The sequence below is a fragment of the Anthonomus grandis genome, chromosome 14 (assembly GCF_022605725.1).
Source record: "Anthonomus grandis grandis chromosome 14, icAntGran1.3, whole genome shotgun sequence".
Taxonomy (NCBI): Eukaryota; Metazoa; Arthropoda; class Insecta; order Coleoptera; family Curculionidae; genus Anthonomus; species Anthonomus grandis.
In genome coordinates this window covers 21,454,928-21,470,585 of record NC_065559.1, presented here as the reverse complement: position 1 = coordinate 21,470,585, position 15,658 = coordinate 21,454,928, and the positions used below count along the sequence as shown (strand labels likewise).

At 37.1% G+C, this 15,658-nt stretch overlaps 1 protein-coding gene across 1 annotated transcript in view; it reads right to left on the bottom strand.

The window, feature by feature from the left end:
* The window catches only part of LOC126744730 (sodium channel protein 60E), a 533,812-nt gene that overhangs the window by 210,509 nt on the left and 307,645 nt on the right, over positions 1–15,658 (bottom strand). The window contains exon 2 of the mRNA XM_050452261.1: positions 10,251–10,459. Within this exon, the coding sequence (XP_050308218.1) occupies positions 10,251–10,459 (209 nt within the window). The remainder of the gene's footprint in view (positions 1–10,250; positions 10,460–15,658) is intronic.

Sequence of the window (15,658 nt, the reverse complement as noted above, 5' to 3'; positions counted from 1 at the left end):
ATTCACCAAAATATGTACAAAGGTGGTAAATAATACATACTAAAGAAATATGGATTTATATAGATTATAAATCCGTAAATGGAATAAAGAAAACAAAGACATTTATACCTCCTTTAAGATATTTAGTATTTTTTATTACATACCGCAATGATACCACTTACGCAAATTGATAACTTACTATATTCATTCTTAAATGTTAATTGAAATAAATATTTCTGTTTTTTATTTCATTTTATTTTATTTTATTTTGTTGACAAGCATTAAAATTTAAATATATTTCATATCTAAGAGGTGAAAATACATAATACCTGTAAAATGTGCTTAATAGAATATTATATGTTTGTGCATAAATACATACAAATTTATTTACTTCAATTATATAAATAATAAGACAACCGTTTTTAGATATATATTCTGTCAAATATCTACCCGAAATTTTTCGATAAAACAACAAATTCGAATTAATCATAAAGAAGCCTTTTATCGACTTTAAAGTGGTCCAATTCCGAGGCAATACACTTATGCCAACCATTAATCCAATCATCCGTATATTTTTTATAGGCCGCGGCTCGGATCGACTCCAGCTGATCCCTCGAATTTTATTTTGTGGCTTCAATCGACTTGAAATGTATTCCTCGAAGTGGAAAATTGATTTAGGAAAATAGAAAAAAAAATACTGGAGAGAGCCATATCTGATAAATAAAATGCTTGATCGATAAAATTAGTTGAATTTTAGGTCAAAAACTTTATAGTCAAAATAATTTTGCTGGTGAGTTGGTGTATTGTCGTGAATCAAGCTTTTTTTGGAAAAACTGATTTGTGTAATAAAACCAACTGGGAGAAAAATCAAATCAATCAATCAATCGCCCAGTTCCTTTTATTTCGTTTTGATGGTGTAAATCCCGTTTTCAAACTGATTTGTGTAAAATGATCGGCCTTTATGTTAGCTATTAGCTATAGTAACGACTTACTAGCACTAACTTTTTCAGTTCAGTAATGTCACAAACATTTACAACAGTTATTTAATAATCCTATTATTAAGTGGTTACGGGAAAAAGCTAGTCACCTAGTGTTTGTTTGAGAAGCGAGGATATAATCGATCTATTTTTAGGACGGCCGCCAATAGCATTATGTAAATCAATCATGGGTATTAAGGTTGAATATGGCGGCAAAGTCTATATATTTCAACTTGAAATCTATAGACTTTGATGGCGGGGCGGAATAGTCTGCCACCCATGGACCGATGAAATATGACAATAATGACATTAATGACAGTTTAACTGTCGTATTTAATGACTGTGCTATCTTGCTGTCTTTTTTTATGTTCCCTTTGGGTGGAAAACAAGTTTTTTTGTGATTTTCACGTATCATGGGTTGATAAATTATTTTACAAGCGTGCAAACATCCAATCGTTGTGAAACTACACAGACCAGAGGACAGGTAAATTTTTCAATTATGACATGACATAAGTGTTTTCTAATAATGATAAGGTGCATTTTGGATGTATTATATTTTCCAAGGTATAATTGCAGATTTAGTTTTATTTTGGGCATACCTATGTTAAAGTTCTCAATTTTCATAATTCAACTGTAATTCTTAGAGCTTCATATTCCACCGATCAAAATTTCGGGAATTTCCATTTTTGTGTTTTCATCTAGTTTAAGATATTTGTACAAATATCCTTTATGTATATTAGTAATTTGCCAGGCAGTCACAGAAATCATAGATTTTTTAAATTTTCTTCGACTCCATTCTTCCCAGCACTTTTCTGGTTCCAACCCTGATAATCTTGTGTGACTTACATGGGACGGTGTACCGTGGTCACCATTTTTATGCGTTTTATTGCATTTTGTTAAATTTGTTTTAACTCATCTTAAAAGAAAATATTTAAAAGACAAATAAATTTTTTTTTTATTTAAAATTTTCTCCCAAACCTATGGTGCTAATTTTTAATTATTGGTAAGTATATATTATCTAAATATTTTTATTGTCCAGACTTGAATGTCCTAAATAAGCAATTTATTAGGAAATAAATTTAACTTCTGTCACATTTAAATATCGCCCAATAGATCAGGTTTAAATTTCCCGCCACACGCCACCCAAATTGGTCGCCTTCGTCCTTGTCATTAACGTCAATAGAGCTGTCAACGGAATTTCTGTCCGATCATTAGGCAACACGCATTTCTCTATATTTATGTTCTGTAATGACAATGAGTCGTAGCCGAGTGGTCGGAGATTGCGCGTGATGTTACTTAAAGCAAGCACTCGCAAAATGGTTTTGTTTTGAAGTTATTTTTTTGTTATGAGCTGTTTTTTCTCGATAATTTTGCCTTTCTTTTGTTCGGGATTATTGTTAAAGTGCTATTTGTCGTAAAAATCACGTAAGGTCTTATGAGGGCGTATGGTACTATAATTCTACAAAACTCTGAGGTATCGGGGTGTTTCGATAAGTAAACTGCCGCGTTTTACATCGTCTTAAACGATATATGGTCGTTAAAACGTTAGGTGGTTTGATAAGGCATATATCATAGCTACTGATATCGAAAACAAAATGAAAAGTGGAAGTCCTTCGGGAAGCGGTGACAAGGGCACTGAATAAGTTGGAAATGGCTTTAAACTGAAAATCGTGTGATAGTGTGACCCTTGAAGTCGCGTTCAAGTTAGCCAATAAACCATATGACTCTCTACACTGGACTCATACATTGACATATATGACCTAATATTGAAAGATGCCATTGAAGCAGATCTCGTAAGTGAACAACTATGTCAAGTACGTGTAGAAGTTCTTAAGGCAGTGGGTAAAGAACAACAAGATCATAGGAGTTTGTAGGAAACTAGAGAGTAGTCTAGGTACAAGTAGTGGGAGAAAATTTAAACTACCTAGAATCAAATTTAAAGAATATGATAAGGAGATAAAAGCTTGGTAAACTTTTTGGGTACAATTCAAAAAGAAGAATAAGAACAATTCAATTGGAAAATTTGACAAGATCAAATATCAATGCCAAATAATGGTGTCTCGTAGCAGATCTGAACAGAGATAGTAGAAAGCTATCCTGTCCAGGTTTGATAATTATCCCAAGATTATTATGGGTCTGCATAGTATGTTTGTCTAAGAAGATCTACAGATTAGACCTACATAAGTATCTGAAACTCATTCTATCATATTCCATAGTCAGGGTATTCCTATAGGCTTATTTTATGCCAGACTCGAAATTCAGCTGTGTTTCCTTAAAATACTGGGCATTACATCTGATATTGAGTCATGTTTATCCAATTAAACTTTGAGGATGTGGCAGCGGTCTTTTTTTAATAGTAGACCGTCAATCGTGAGTTTTCTAATCAAGAGGTAGAACACGAGCAATGCATTACCTTTATCTGAAGGTTTTGGCATTGAAGATGTAAAGGAAATCACTGTATTATAGAACTGATGATAGTTAAAATATGACTAAGGGTAAGATATTTAGAAAAAGGGCACCACAGGGCCCAACAGCTACATCAAGCCTTATTAATTGAGAAGCCCTAAGATGAGTTTATTGTGAAGGCTCATATAAGAATGATGTTTGTTTTAAGACACAGAAAATGTACATTTCACAGATGAGTTTATCCTGCCAAATAAGAGAGCCTGTTTTAGATGATTAAATGAACGATGTGATTAATTGAGCCCATGCGACTTGTTATAAAAGTCAGATGCGTTGTGTTGTTTGTAGCCAATCTTATTTCGTGTTACTGTGTCCAGTTTTAGATGTTAATTAAATCGACCCAAACTAGTATTAGTCCCCAGTTGCCAACGAGGAAGCAAGCATTAACCAATCAGACATCCATATATTGCTGCGAAATTTAATTGTGACTCTGAGAGGCGTGAAAGTTGAGAAAGTTGTAAGGGCACTGATAGATACAGGCTCACAAAAACCTACATTTTGAGTCAGACTATAGTGAAATTAGGTTTCTTACCAAAAGTTGTGAGAGTTCACTTGTTATGAGGCCACCATCAGTAATAGTACGTTCCATACTTCTGAAGTAGTTGATCAGCCAAAGATTGCGCAATTTGCTAAGTGTCTCGCAGTAAACATCTGCATTGATTATTGGACCTCGCGGTAAAAAATCAATCAGTAAAATGCCTTTGCTGTCCCAAAACACTGCACATGATGTTTGGAGGTGTCAAGATTTGTTTCGGCTTAACCCTTGTTGGGGATGAAGTGTGCCTCTATTCCATTGATTGCCGCTTAGTTTCAGAAGTATCATAAGAAACCCAAGTTTCATCTCCTGTGACTATTTGTTACAAAAAACCTTCGCCGCCTTCATCATAATGGATTAAAAACTGAAGTGCACTATCCATCCGTTTTGTTGTGTGTTCCTCAGTAAAAATTTTTGGTATCCAACGTGAACAAAGTTTACGAAATTTCAGTTTTTTGGTAACAATTTCATGAATTAGTGATCATGAGATTTGGGGAAATTCCATAGCGAGAGCACTAATTGTAAACTTATGATTTTCCTTAAGCTTTTCATCAATCGCTCGAACCAGTTCTTCTGTAATTAAAGATGAATGCCCACTTCGTTCTTCATCGTGCACTTCACTACGTCCTTCATTGAACTGTCGGACCCATCTTCTCACCATTGAATCACTCATCACGTTTTGTCCGTAAACTTCGCAAATTGCCGATATATTTCAATTGGTTTCACTTTCATAGCATTCAAAAAAGGAATCATAGATCTGATTTCACAAATGGCGGGATTTTCAATCAACACCGACATTGTAAACAATCGTAACAAAGCATACGTGGCTGACAGCGATTTCAAACTGGCGTACGTTTCTTCTCCCTGAAGTGCGTGCATGCGCGAAACTGCGATCGCACCACTGCAGTTACTTTCCGGACGTAGGTACCTCGTATATGACTCCTACCATAAGTGAAAATTTAAAAATATGGCCTATCTAAAAAAAATACTTTAATTTTTTGATAACTTTGTCGTAAATTACTTTGCATAAGTACAAAAATTTTTATTTTGTAGATTTTTGACAATCCTCTAACTCTGCTATAGAACTGTTTTCTCTACCTCGCATAGTTTAGGCGCCATCTTTGCCGTACGCCTTGTTGACGTACCCTCTATATAGGGTGCCTCTGATTAAATGCTCAAATGTGTCTCCGGTGTTCCAAGGACCCTGCATCAGCGAGTTACGAGCTCTAAATATTCAAATCTTAGAAAATGGGGATGAGCGTCAAACAACAAAAGCATTGAGCTGATGACCCTGGGAGATTATTGACAGGAGGCCGCCGTGAGCTGTAATGTGGATTATTTGCACTAGAAACTACTATTATCCATTGATGGGAAAGTTTGCAGTTAATAAGATGAATCACCATAATATTGAATTAAAAATGTTAAATGTCTTGACTATAGATGTCAGGATTGGTGACTTATGGGATCTTAAAACAAAAATGAAATGGCAGTGGCAGCGAAGGAGTTTTTTCTGGAAAACGTTGATGATGATAAGGGCTATCGCTTGATAGTTAGACTGCCTGGCTTCACGTCACTCGCCCTTACCGACAAATTATATTTTGGCTCAAAATAGGCTAAAGGCCACTGTACGTAAATTGAGAAATGATGGTAATTTTAGAGAATATTTTAAAAATTTTGAAGTGTAGCAGAATGAGAGCATTATAGAAAGAGTAGCTTATAAGAATCATGTCATCACACCTGTGACAAAAACAGAGAGCATCACCAAAACAAGGTGTTTATTCGACGCGTCTGCTCGGGATAAGAATGAACTCTGAATCATTGCTTGGAAAAAAGGCCATATTTAATTGAACTTATTCCTTCGATTTTATTAAGGTTCAGATAGAAAAACAATATGATGGATGATAAGCAATATCTTAAATTCTTATTTGCTTGAGTCGTAATATAGGTTGTTCTTAAGCACACGCTAAGCGTAAAAGGATGCTGATACATAATTTTGGAAGATTCTCTGACCTTTCACGCGTCTCCAGAGATGTCCTGTAGTGTGCCACTTGTCTTATTCCGGAATGATAAAGCATCATTTGTATTCTCGGCGTTTAATATCGTGATACTGCCGCCTTCCTAAGCTCATTTCATTCTGAAATTATTCCAAAAATGGATATCGATATCGGCAGAAGGTTTTTCTCTTGCTACCGGACCTCTTGTAGAAATAGCAATCATTGGTTTTCTCCAGAGAACGATGTTGGGAAGTAGAATAGCACACCAGAACCTGGACGCCTATAGACCAGAAGATCACTTTTAATATCCTGCAATCAAGCAACTCCTCTAGAAAACATAAAGCGTCTCAAACATTCTTATATCTTGAATGCTTGCCCAACTCTGGGGTTAAAACGATGCAGCTCTTAAATTTTTCCGAACTGTCTACGGAAAACTTCAGCTATTCCTCCAGAGATATGTAAATCCTTAGCTACATAATTTACCAGAGCATACTCAGCTGCAGCAATAAACAGGTCTTGCTGCACTTTACAGATCACCTTTGTATAGCTTTTCCTAGTATGTTTGAAGTTTCGGTGACAGACCCTTGCGTCTCTTAGGGGGTCGAAACTAAATCACTATTGTTGTTCGTACCTCTGGTCTTGGATCACTAGCATCTTGAATGGAAATGTGTACCTGATTATGAATAACATCAAATCTCCTACGCAGCTCACTGATGTAGTCTTTACAGGCAACATTGGTTCCTGGCAGGCAACCAAATTTCGAATCGCATGGAAGACGGAGTTCTCTTTCCATCACTATTCAAGCCGAAGACTCTGGAAACCTCACGTTTCTAACAGTCCTGCTTTCGATCGCCGTCCCAATCATCCGCTTGACCGATTCCTTAAAGTCGTCGTCTTCCAGAATAACTTGCTGGACACAAGCGTGGCCCTTAGCAGCGTCGATCTTAAGAGCCTATGTTAGTCCATCTTATAGCTAAGATAGATGTGTTAGTAGTAAATATTGCCTAATGTCACCATTGCGGAGTCCATCCAGTATTGTAGGAACCGCTAATTTTTTCATGATTCTTTCCGGGAAATCTGGATCTAGGTGATGGTAGACTTCTTTGTCTTAGGGAGACATTGTTTGTAAGAGGGCAGCAGAATCCCCTCTTAAGGCAAATGTAAGGGCAGTAGCCTTTTTCCTGGATCAATAACCATTTGCTTTTATAGAACTGCAAACTTAGGCTAGTAAATATTCCAGGATGTAGTACCGTTAAATTAAGGCGCTTTGAGACGGATCAACTTGACAGATTTCATATTGCCACAAGCTTTTATCTTATTGTTTAACGCTAAAGGTATACAGGAAAGCTCAGTGATAGTGTTGATGTTCAATGTTGTATATTTGTGTTGAATATTCTAAATCCGGTTCTCCTTTAATAAAAGAATCCGCTTCTCCAGTGAAGAATTTTTCCAGAATTTCTTCCTTCAAATTTTCCTTGTTCTCCAAAACAATTTTTTCTAATCTGGTAGAATTCTTTTTTAGTTCACTTTTTAAATTGGCATTATTTTTTTAAATCTTTTCTTACAATCTTGTATAATCTTTTCTTAGTGCGGCAGAATTTTCAAGCAATTCTTTTTTTAAACATTCTTTCATCTTTGCAGTATTTTTTAGCAATTTAGCTTCCAGACTTTGCAACATTTTACCGATATCGCTTGCATCAGCAAAAACAAAGTGGTCCGAACTGCACTGCATTGAATTAGCGGCAACGCAGCTCCTTATATCCTCGACTGATCATGCTTCCGAAAGATTCGCTGACCTTTCACGTATCTCCAGCGCCAGTCTTCTTCTTCTTCTGCACTGATTTCTCCGGAACTAGCATCGGGGCTCTTGCCGGTCTGTTGATGCCTTACTTGCTATTTAGGCGCCTATCTTTTTATTCTGGGTCGCATCGATGTGCATCGAAGTTGATGTCGGCCCGGGTCGACAGGATTGACTACTCGGGATTTTGGTGTGCTTATATTTATAAGGTAGGAGGTGGGCTGCCATTGGTCACGAGTCCAACAGCAGTCTCCGCCCCCCGGCACGATCTTGATGTGGCCGTATAAAAGCGGACGGATTGGGATGACCTTGAGAATGTTTATGATTTGCAAACGGAGCGTTTAACGACGTTTGCTTGTTTTTCGCCCGGTTCTGTTTTCATGCCCCTGAGCGGTCTCTCAATGACAGTGTGGTTAGAAAACTCCCTTCCAGGGCTTGTTTTCTCGCCATTTTAATAGGAAATTTCGGATCTCAGGATGGTCCAATGCCCTGATTCGTTCTTTGAACTTCGTGTGTCTAGCGACAATAAACTCCTCTATTGTACTCATTTTTAGATCAGTTCTTATATCTGAGTTTCTCACGTATCGCGGAGCATTTGTGATCAGCCTAAGCGTCTTGTTTTGAAAGGTTTCCAGGTAACCCATTGTTGTTTTTGGTATCTTAGCGAACACACAAGATCCATACAAGAGCTTAGGTCTGATCACTTGCTTATACAGGAGGAGTTTATTGTCGAGTGACATCTTGCTTTTCCTGCCCAGGAAGGGGTAGAGACTCTGAACTAAACCGTTACATTGATTTATTTGTTTTTTAATGTGGTGTACAAAAGTGTTCTTATTGTCAAAATGTACTCCCAGATACCTCACTTCGCTCTTCCAGGGGACTACCCTGGAAAGCACCATCAAGTTTGGAATGTCACGATTAAGTTTTTTCGTGATAAGGATTGCCTCCGTTTTATCCTCATTTATCTTAATCTTCCATCTCTCAGCCCATGTGGATATTTTGTCAATGTGGCTCTGAATATACGCTGTTATTTGGTCCAGGTACTTGCAACTCGCAAGGACACAAGTATCGTCCGCAAATAATGCCAGCTTGGAATAGTGGTCGTTTTTAGGTATGTCTGCCTGGTATATATTATACAGGGTGGGTGATAGCGGGGAGCCCTTGGGGACCCCCGCTCTGATTTTTTTATATTCCAATGTACTTTCATTAATTTGAACAGTGAATTCCCTGTTTTTAAGAAAATTCTGTACATTTTTGTAATACCAGGAGACACCCCAAATGTCTCCAGCGACGTCGTGCAGTGTACCACTTGTGTCATTCCGGAATAACGCAGAATCAGCTGGTATTCGCGACGTTTCCAATATCGTTACATTATGGAGGGGTAATATTTATTTTGGGAAAAGCAATATTGCTTCTCCCAAAATAAATCTCACTCTTTAGAGGCGACTTATTTTGTTATTAAGATCTCGCAACTTTGAATTCGCAAGTGGGCAAGTAATTATTCTAGGCTACTCTATAATCGTATCACGAATAATTGTCAGATAGCTATTTCTTTTGACCAGATAACTCCTCCTAACATCACAATAATATTGTTGCAATAGGATCATTTTCCAAATAGTGTATCTGGTTATTGTAATTCCAATGAGAAAAGTTTTTGTCTAGGAGAAAAATTCTTTTTGTGGATTTATTATCCCTAGAGCTCAAAAAGAAAAATCTTTTATGCAAGATTTATGAAAAGAAAATTAGAATGAGATTTAGAAGCTCCACAACATATTTTTGATCAGTGCCAGCAATATACTTTTAATTTTTCAGAATTAACCAGGCTATTGTTTCCGAGGGAAATCTTTACACCTACTATTTAGCATACAATTGTCAATTTTCTGACCATATGATGACCATATATGTCTTCATCTTTAAAATGGAGTTATTTGGAGCTACACTTTTGATAGATTTATTCATATTTATTTTTTATACTTATTTAAATAGTTATAGTTAATTTAAATTAATGAAGCTTTTATGTATTTGATTCTATGGTCGTTCTATGTAAAGGTGTGTAACCAGACCAATTTGTGACCAATCGAATCAGTCACATCCAAGAAATGCTGCCAAAAGTTACCAAAACCAGTTGCCGGTTTTCTTATAATTATTTAATTACAAAAAATCCTGTTTAGAAGAAACATTTGCCATTTTCCTTTTAGTACTCTATGGTTTCGAATAAAAACTCTAATAATATTTTAACTTTTTAGAAAGTCTTTGCCATTGTTTATAGTCTACCAAATTTATTTTCCATCATTAATTCTTATGAAAACCGACAAGTTTAAACTTGCTGCAGACAAAATATTCTATTTAGATGCTAAAGAAAATAAGTTTCTTATACTCGTGTGATTTCTATCTGGGCTGCTGCCTATTGAAGAACAAGTATTCTTGTACTTTTTTGAAAAATATACAATTTTAAAAAGTTAGTAATACAATTATAAGTATTATGGTTAAAATTGGCAACTTACTCCGCTTCTTCAATTGTTTCCGCCATGGCTAGGAAGACACAGTTGAGCAAAATGGTGGCCATAACCAAATAATCGAAGAACTGATTAGTACTCAGATATATACAGACTTTTCGGATTGGGCTGAACGGGCTAAATATAAAAATCGAGTTCGTGGCGGTGAATCGATGGATGTAGTTCTTCCGAAACCTTTTCGAGACCACGCAGAACGTCTGTAATAAAAAAATACTTAAGTTATTAAATATTTAAAATAATATATGCAGAATTAGATTTTTTTTTTAATTCGAAAGTATATTTGATAGCCTTAAAAACAAAAATACTTTATAATAGCAAGGATATAATTAGACATCAATATACTTTTAATAATAAGAAGAAAATATGGAAATGTTTTTCAAATAATAATACTTATAAAGTAAAAGATTTTATTTTATATAAAACACTAACATTTTAATTGATTGATTTTAAATAATAATCTGGTTAATCATAAAAATATAAGTTAGAGATCTCAGAGAGAGTTCCATTATGATATAATACGTCCAAATACAAAAAATAGATTATGAAAATTATATTAAAAATTATATGAAACTAACTTTTATTTTAATAGTTAAAGAGGGTGCCATACAGTTTTTTTCAAAAACGAACTATAAAACAAATTTGGCCTCATGTTGGGCGCCAAATTTGTGACGTTATTTTTCTCACGAAACCTAATTGTGGGTTCCAGGATTATTTTATTTCATTTTTATAGTAAGGAAATAAAACGCAAACGTTTTTCGGTAAACTCGACTTTAGTATATTGATCATGTCGACTAAAGAAAATGTCACAATATTGTCAAAATAACCTAACCTCTATATAATAATATCCCAGACTAAATAAACTATAGAAGAAATATGTTATTAAATTTATATTTTGTCAGCTCACTAGAATTAAACCAAGCTCTAAAAGTTAAATTACAAAAGAAAATCGGCGACGAAAATTGCTTAGATAAATACAGTCCTTCTCTTCTTCTTCTTCCTTATATTGTAGGCCTTAGGCCTGTATTTTCCAACAACAATTCTCTTGAGATCATAACTCCATGCATCTCTTTAGCGGTCTTTTAAGAAAGCGTTTGTTTCATGGTCTTTCAGCAGTCTTTTAGCGATTTTAGACAAATCTTCTTTTTCTTATTCTGCCACGTGGCTCTTCCAGTCTCTTCTACATTTGCGTTCCAATGTCTGTGTTTTTTTTCTGTCTCTTAGTTTAGTACTCTAAGATGTTCCTAAATTTGTATTTTTATTGTTCGTAGGGTGTTTTACGTTTTTTTATCAGCTCTTGTTTCTATAGCATAAGTTAGTACTACTCTAACACAGGTTTTCATTATTTTAACCTTCGACTCTTTTCCTTATGTTGGTGTACTTTCAGATATTGTCCCGAAGTGTACCTTAAATTCGACTGGCTTTATTGGCTTGTTCTCTTACTTCATCTGTTGTATTGGGCTCGAGGTAATTTTTGTACTTTGGTATTTGAACTTGTTCTATTATTTTATTTTTTACGGCTAGTTTGCACCTCATAGTTTCGTTGGAGACGACAAAGGCTTTGGTTTTTCTGATCGATTCCTGCATGTTAAAGGAGTTTGCTCTTAAATCAGTATAGGAGCCATCGTAGTCATGCTCCGCTATAATTGGGACGTCATCTACATAACATACGTTTTGGTTTCACCTGTCGTGGGTGTATATTTTCCCTCAGTGCTTTTAACCAGGTTTATTATTTCATTCATTATTAGATTGAAAATTTGTGGGCTTAAGGAGTCTTTTTATCGGATTTGCATTCATGTTTTTGTTTTCTCTTTTGGTTAACCAATATGTATGTAGATGTATTGTAGTTTAGCTGTCTTATGACATTTATTACTGTTCTTGGTACGCTTTTTTTCTTAAGAATATCTGTCACGTCGTTTAATATAATCCTGTCAAATGCTTTGGTGAGAATAATAAAGCACATATATGCCAGTCTTTCATATTCTATAGCCTTTTTCACTACTTGTCTGACTATGAAGCATCCATTTTTCCTGAACATCGACCGATTTTTCCTGAACCCTTGTTGCTCTTCTAATATTTTTACGAGCTTGCTAGTAATAGTAATAGTAGTGAGGCTGGGGGAACTAGAGGTTCGCAAGTAGGCCTAAACAGCCCTTTTTTCGCCAACCCCAGAATCACCCATCCCTACGCCTCCACTCACCTTGCATCTTCACTGAGTCGACCCATCTTTTTAATAAAGGCGTCCACGTTGTTCCACTCCAGATCATCTTTAATCTTTCCGTTGGAGTGTCGTTGCTTCAAAAGTTTGTCTTTTCAGGGACTCCACCTATCAAAGACACCTAGTATGTGGTATGAAGTTCCCTCCGCTGTACCGCAATCTGGACAGAGCGGGCTTTCTCTTATACCAAGAAGGTGTAGATGCCTATTTAGACAGTTATGCCCAGTTAGGATTACCATCAAGTCTTTGCTAGCCAGTTGCCTTACTTTAGAGGTCTACATCTTTCTGTCCTCCGATTCTTCCTTGTTTTTTTCCTAGTCTTAATTATTAACGGCCTGGGAGATTTGTTTTTCACTGAGATCAAGATACGGTTCAAGGCCTATAGAGAGCCTAAGGGAACCTTATCTTGCCAGTTCGTCGGCTTGCTCATTGACTATAAAACAAATTTGGCCTCATGTTGGACGCCAAATTTGTGACGTTATTTTTCTCACGAAACCTAATTGTGGGTTCCAGGATTATTTCATTTTATTTCACCCCCTGACCTCGACACCGTGGTGTCCTGGGACTCACCTGTCTCATTTCCCTGTGCGCTTTAAGAGTTTCCAATGCGTCTCTGCACTCCTGGACTAGCGCTGAGCTGCCCCTGGGTTCTGAGTTCAGCTTCACTATTAGAGCAGATGCAAGTCCCCCCGTTATCTTCCATTACTTCTTGTTTGTTTGCTACTTCAAGTATAGCAAACACCTCTGCTTGGAAAACTGTTATGTGTCCCGAGCGGAAAGGATTTATTTCCCTATGTTCGTTTCCATCCTGTACACTTCAGGTCCGATTGAACTGGTGCTCTTCAACCATGACCCATTTGTGTATCAAGCCTGATAACCATTTCACTCTTTAATTTAGTTCATCGACCATTCTTCCTTTATTGGGACATTTGGCTTGAAAGTCCTTCTTTAATTTTAGTTTGCCACTCGCTATAGTGCATCTGGATGTCAGAATCGATATGTTTGTACACATCCCGAAAGCAATCGTCATATGAGCTTGTCTTAATTAAACATTGCGCCACTTTCCGCTATCCTTCATCCTCTTATGCGCCGCCATGTTCTCCCTCTCAATCCAACAATCAACTAACTGGGTTTCTGGAGTCACAACGGAGGATCAACCTGTAGGAGACTGGCTTCTGAGCTCCTGTCAACCACTGATCGAAGCAGGTTACACCTACACCGTGGTCAGATCATTCGAAGCTTCATGGCCAGTGGAGATAGTCTTCATTCTGAGGACAGCGGAGCAGTCAGACTTAGAGTATGTCAGGGAAATCCTTAACAACATACTAAATAGGGCCTTAAGGCAAGCTTTAAGTCTTCAAATGGCAACATCTGAGACTGGAAGATTTAGCCTTCACTTCATGGTGAGCAGGGAGGTTGCTGCTCGACTCGAGGAGGCCAGGTGGACACTTTTGTGCGAACTGACTGTCTGAGCTTTTTGAGTGACCGCTGCCAAGCACTGCAGCCGTAGCTTCTAAGTCATCAGAAGGAAAGCATTACAACTGCAAAGACTGATCTGTTTGCGAATTACTGGCGCTATGAGAACAAGACCTGCAGCACCTTTAAATATTATTCTTGAGCTACCGGAGCTCCCTGTCTGGATTGAAGGCGTATAAGAGAAAGCATAGCAAGATAGACGAAGAATAGTCGATGAACCAAATTAAACATCCAAATGGTTTTCAGGCTTAGCACACAGATGGGCCACGGTTGAAAATCACGAATTTGGCCGGAGCCGGAGTGGAAACGAACACAAAGGAATCCTTTCCGCTAGAGAAACGCACCACAGTTATCCAAGCGGAGATGTTTTCATATTTGAAGTAACAAACAAATGGAAACCATTAAACGTTATCTTCTAACGGAAATTTCTATCTAGTATAAGAATCAAGCTGCCCTCAAGACGATCCAAAAACCTAGGGCCAGGTCAGCGGTACCCCAGGAGTGCAGGAAACACTTGCAGCACAGAGGGAAGTGAGACTGAGGTGGGTTATAGGGTGTCGAGGGCAATGAGTAAGCCGACGAACTGGCAAGACAAGGTGCCGTTTGCCCCTTTGTAGGGCCCAAACCGTGTTTCGGTCTCAGTGAAAAACAAATCTCCCAGGCACTTAATAATTGGGCCTGGGAAAAAACAAGGAAGAATTGGAGAAGGACAGGAGGATGTAGACCGGCCAAGGACCCGCTTTAAAGCAAGACGACTGCTAGCAAAGATCCGACAGGGTATCAAAGACTTAATAAGAATCCTGACTGGGCATAACTGTCTAAACAGGCATCTACACCTTCTTGGTATAAGAGAAAGCCTACTCTGTTCGAATTGCGGTACAGGGAGGAAACTTCATGCCACATACTAGGTGTCTGTGATAGGTGGAGTGGCCTGAAAAGGAAAACTTTCGGAGCAACGACACTCCAACGGGAAAATCTTAAAGATCTGGGACAACGTGTAAGCCTTCATTAAAAGGATAGGCCGACTCAGTGAAGACCGCTTATTCGGAGTGGAAGTAAAGGGGTGGGTAATTCTGGGGTTGCCGAAAAGGGATTGCTTAGGTTTACTATTTGCTAGTACTTGCCGAGCTCTAGGTCCCCCACCCTTACTACTATCTGAATGTGGCTGAGCATATTGGATAGATGCTTTAAAGCCCAACAGAATCAAAGTGGGTCCCTTAGAAAATACCATTTTTTATATCGATTAATGATGTCTTCAATACACCTTTACTGTGCGTAAGACTTAGTTGAGTCTTAATTTATCATAAAATTTATAACTAAATTGATAATGGTAGAATTTACTTTTCACATTTAAGTAACCATGTATGGGGTGCCGAGTCAAATGTTTTCATGTAATTTATATACAGTTCTTTTCTTTAATGTCTCCTCCCCTCTTTATTTTTTGAACGGATCAATTCAAAATATTGAAACTTGAGGTAATGTAATTGATGAATGAATACTATGTCTTAAAGCAAAATTGACAGATGAAAATTTCAAGATGGAAAAGGTGGTCTTGTAGCACATCATTTTGAAGCTCCTCACGAGTACTTTATAACCCTAGAATATAAATTCAATATTTTTACTTACTACAAAGTGGTGGTATATTTAATGATTACCTGAATACCAAAAAACTGATATGCATATCTCTACAAATAATTGTTATTCT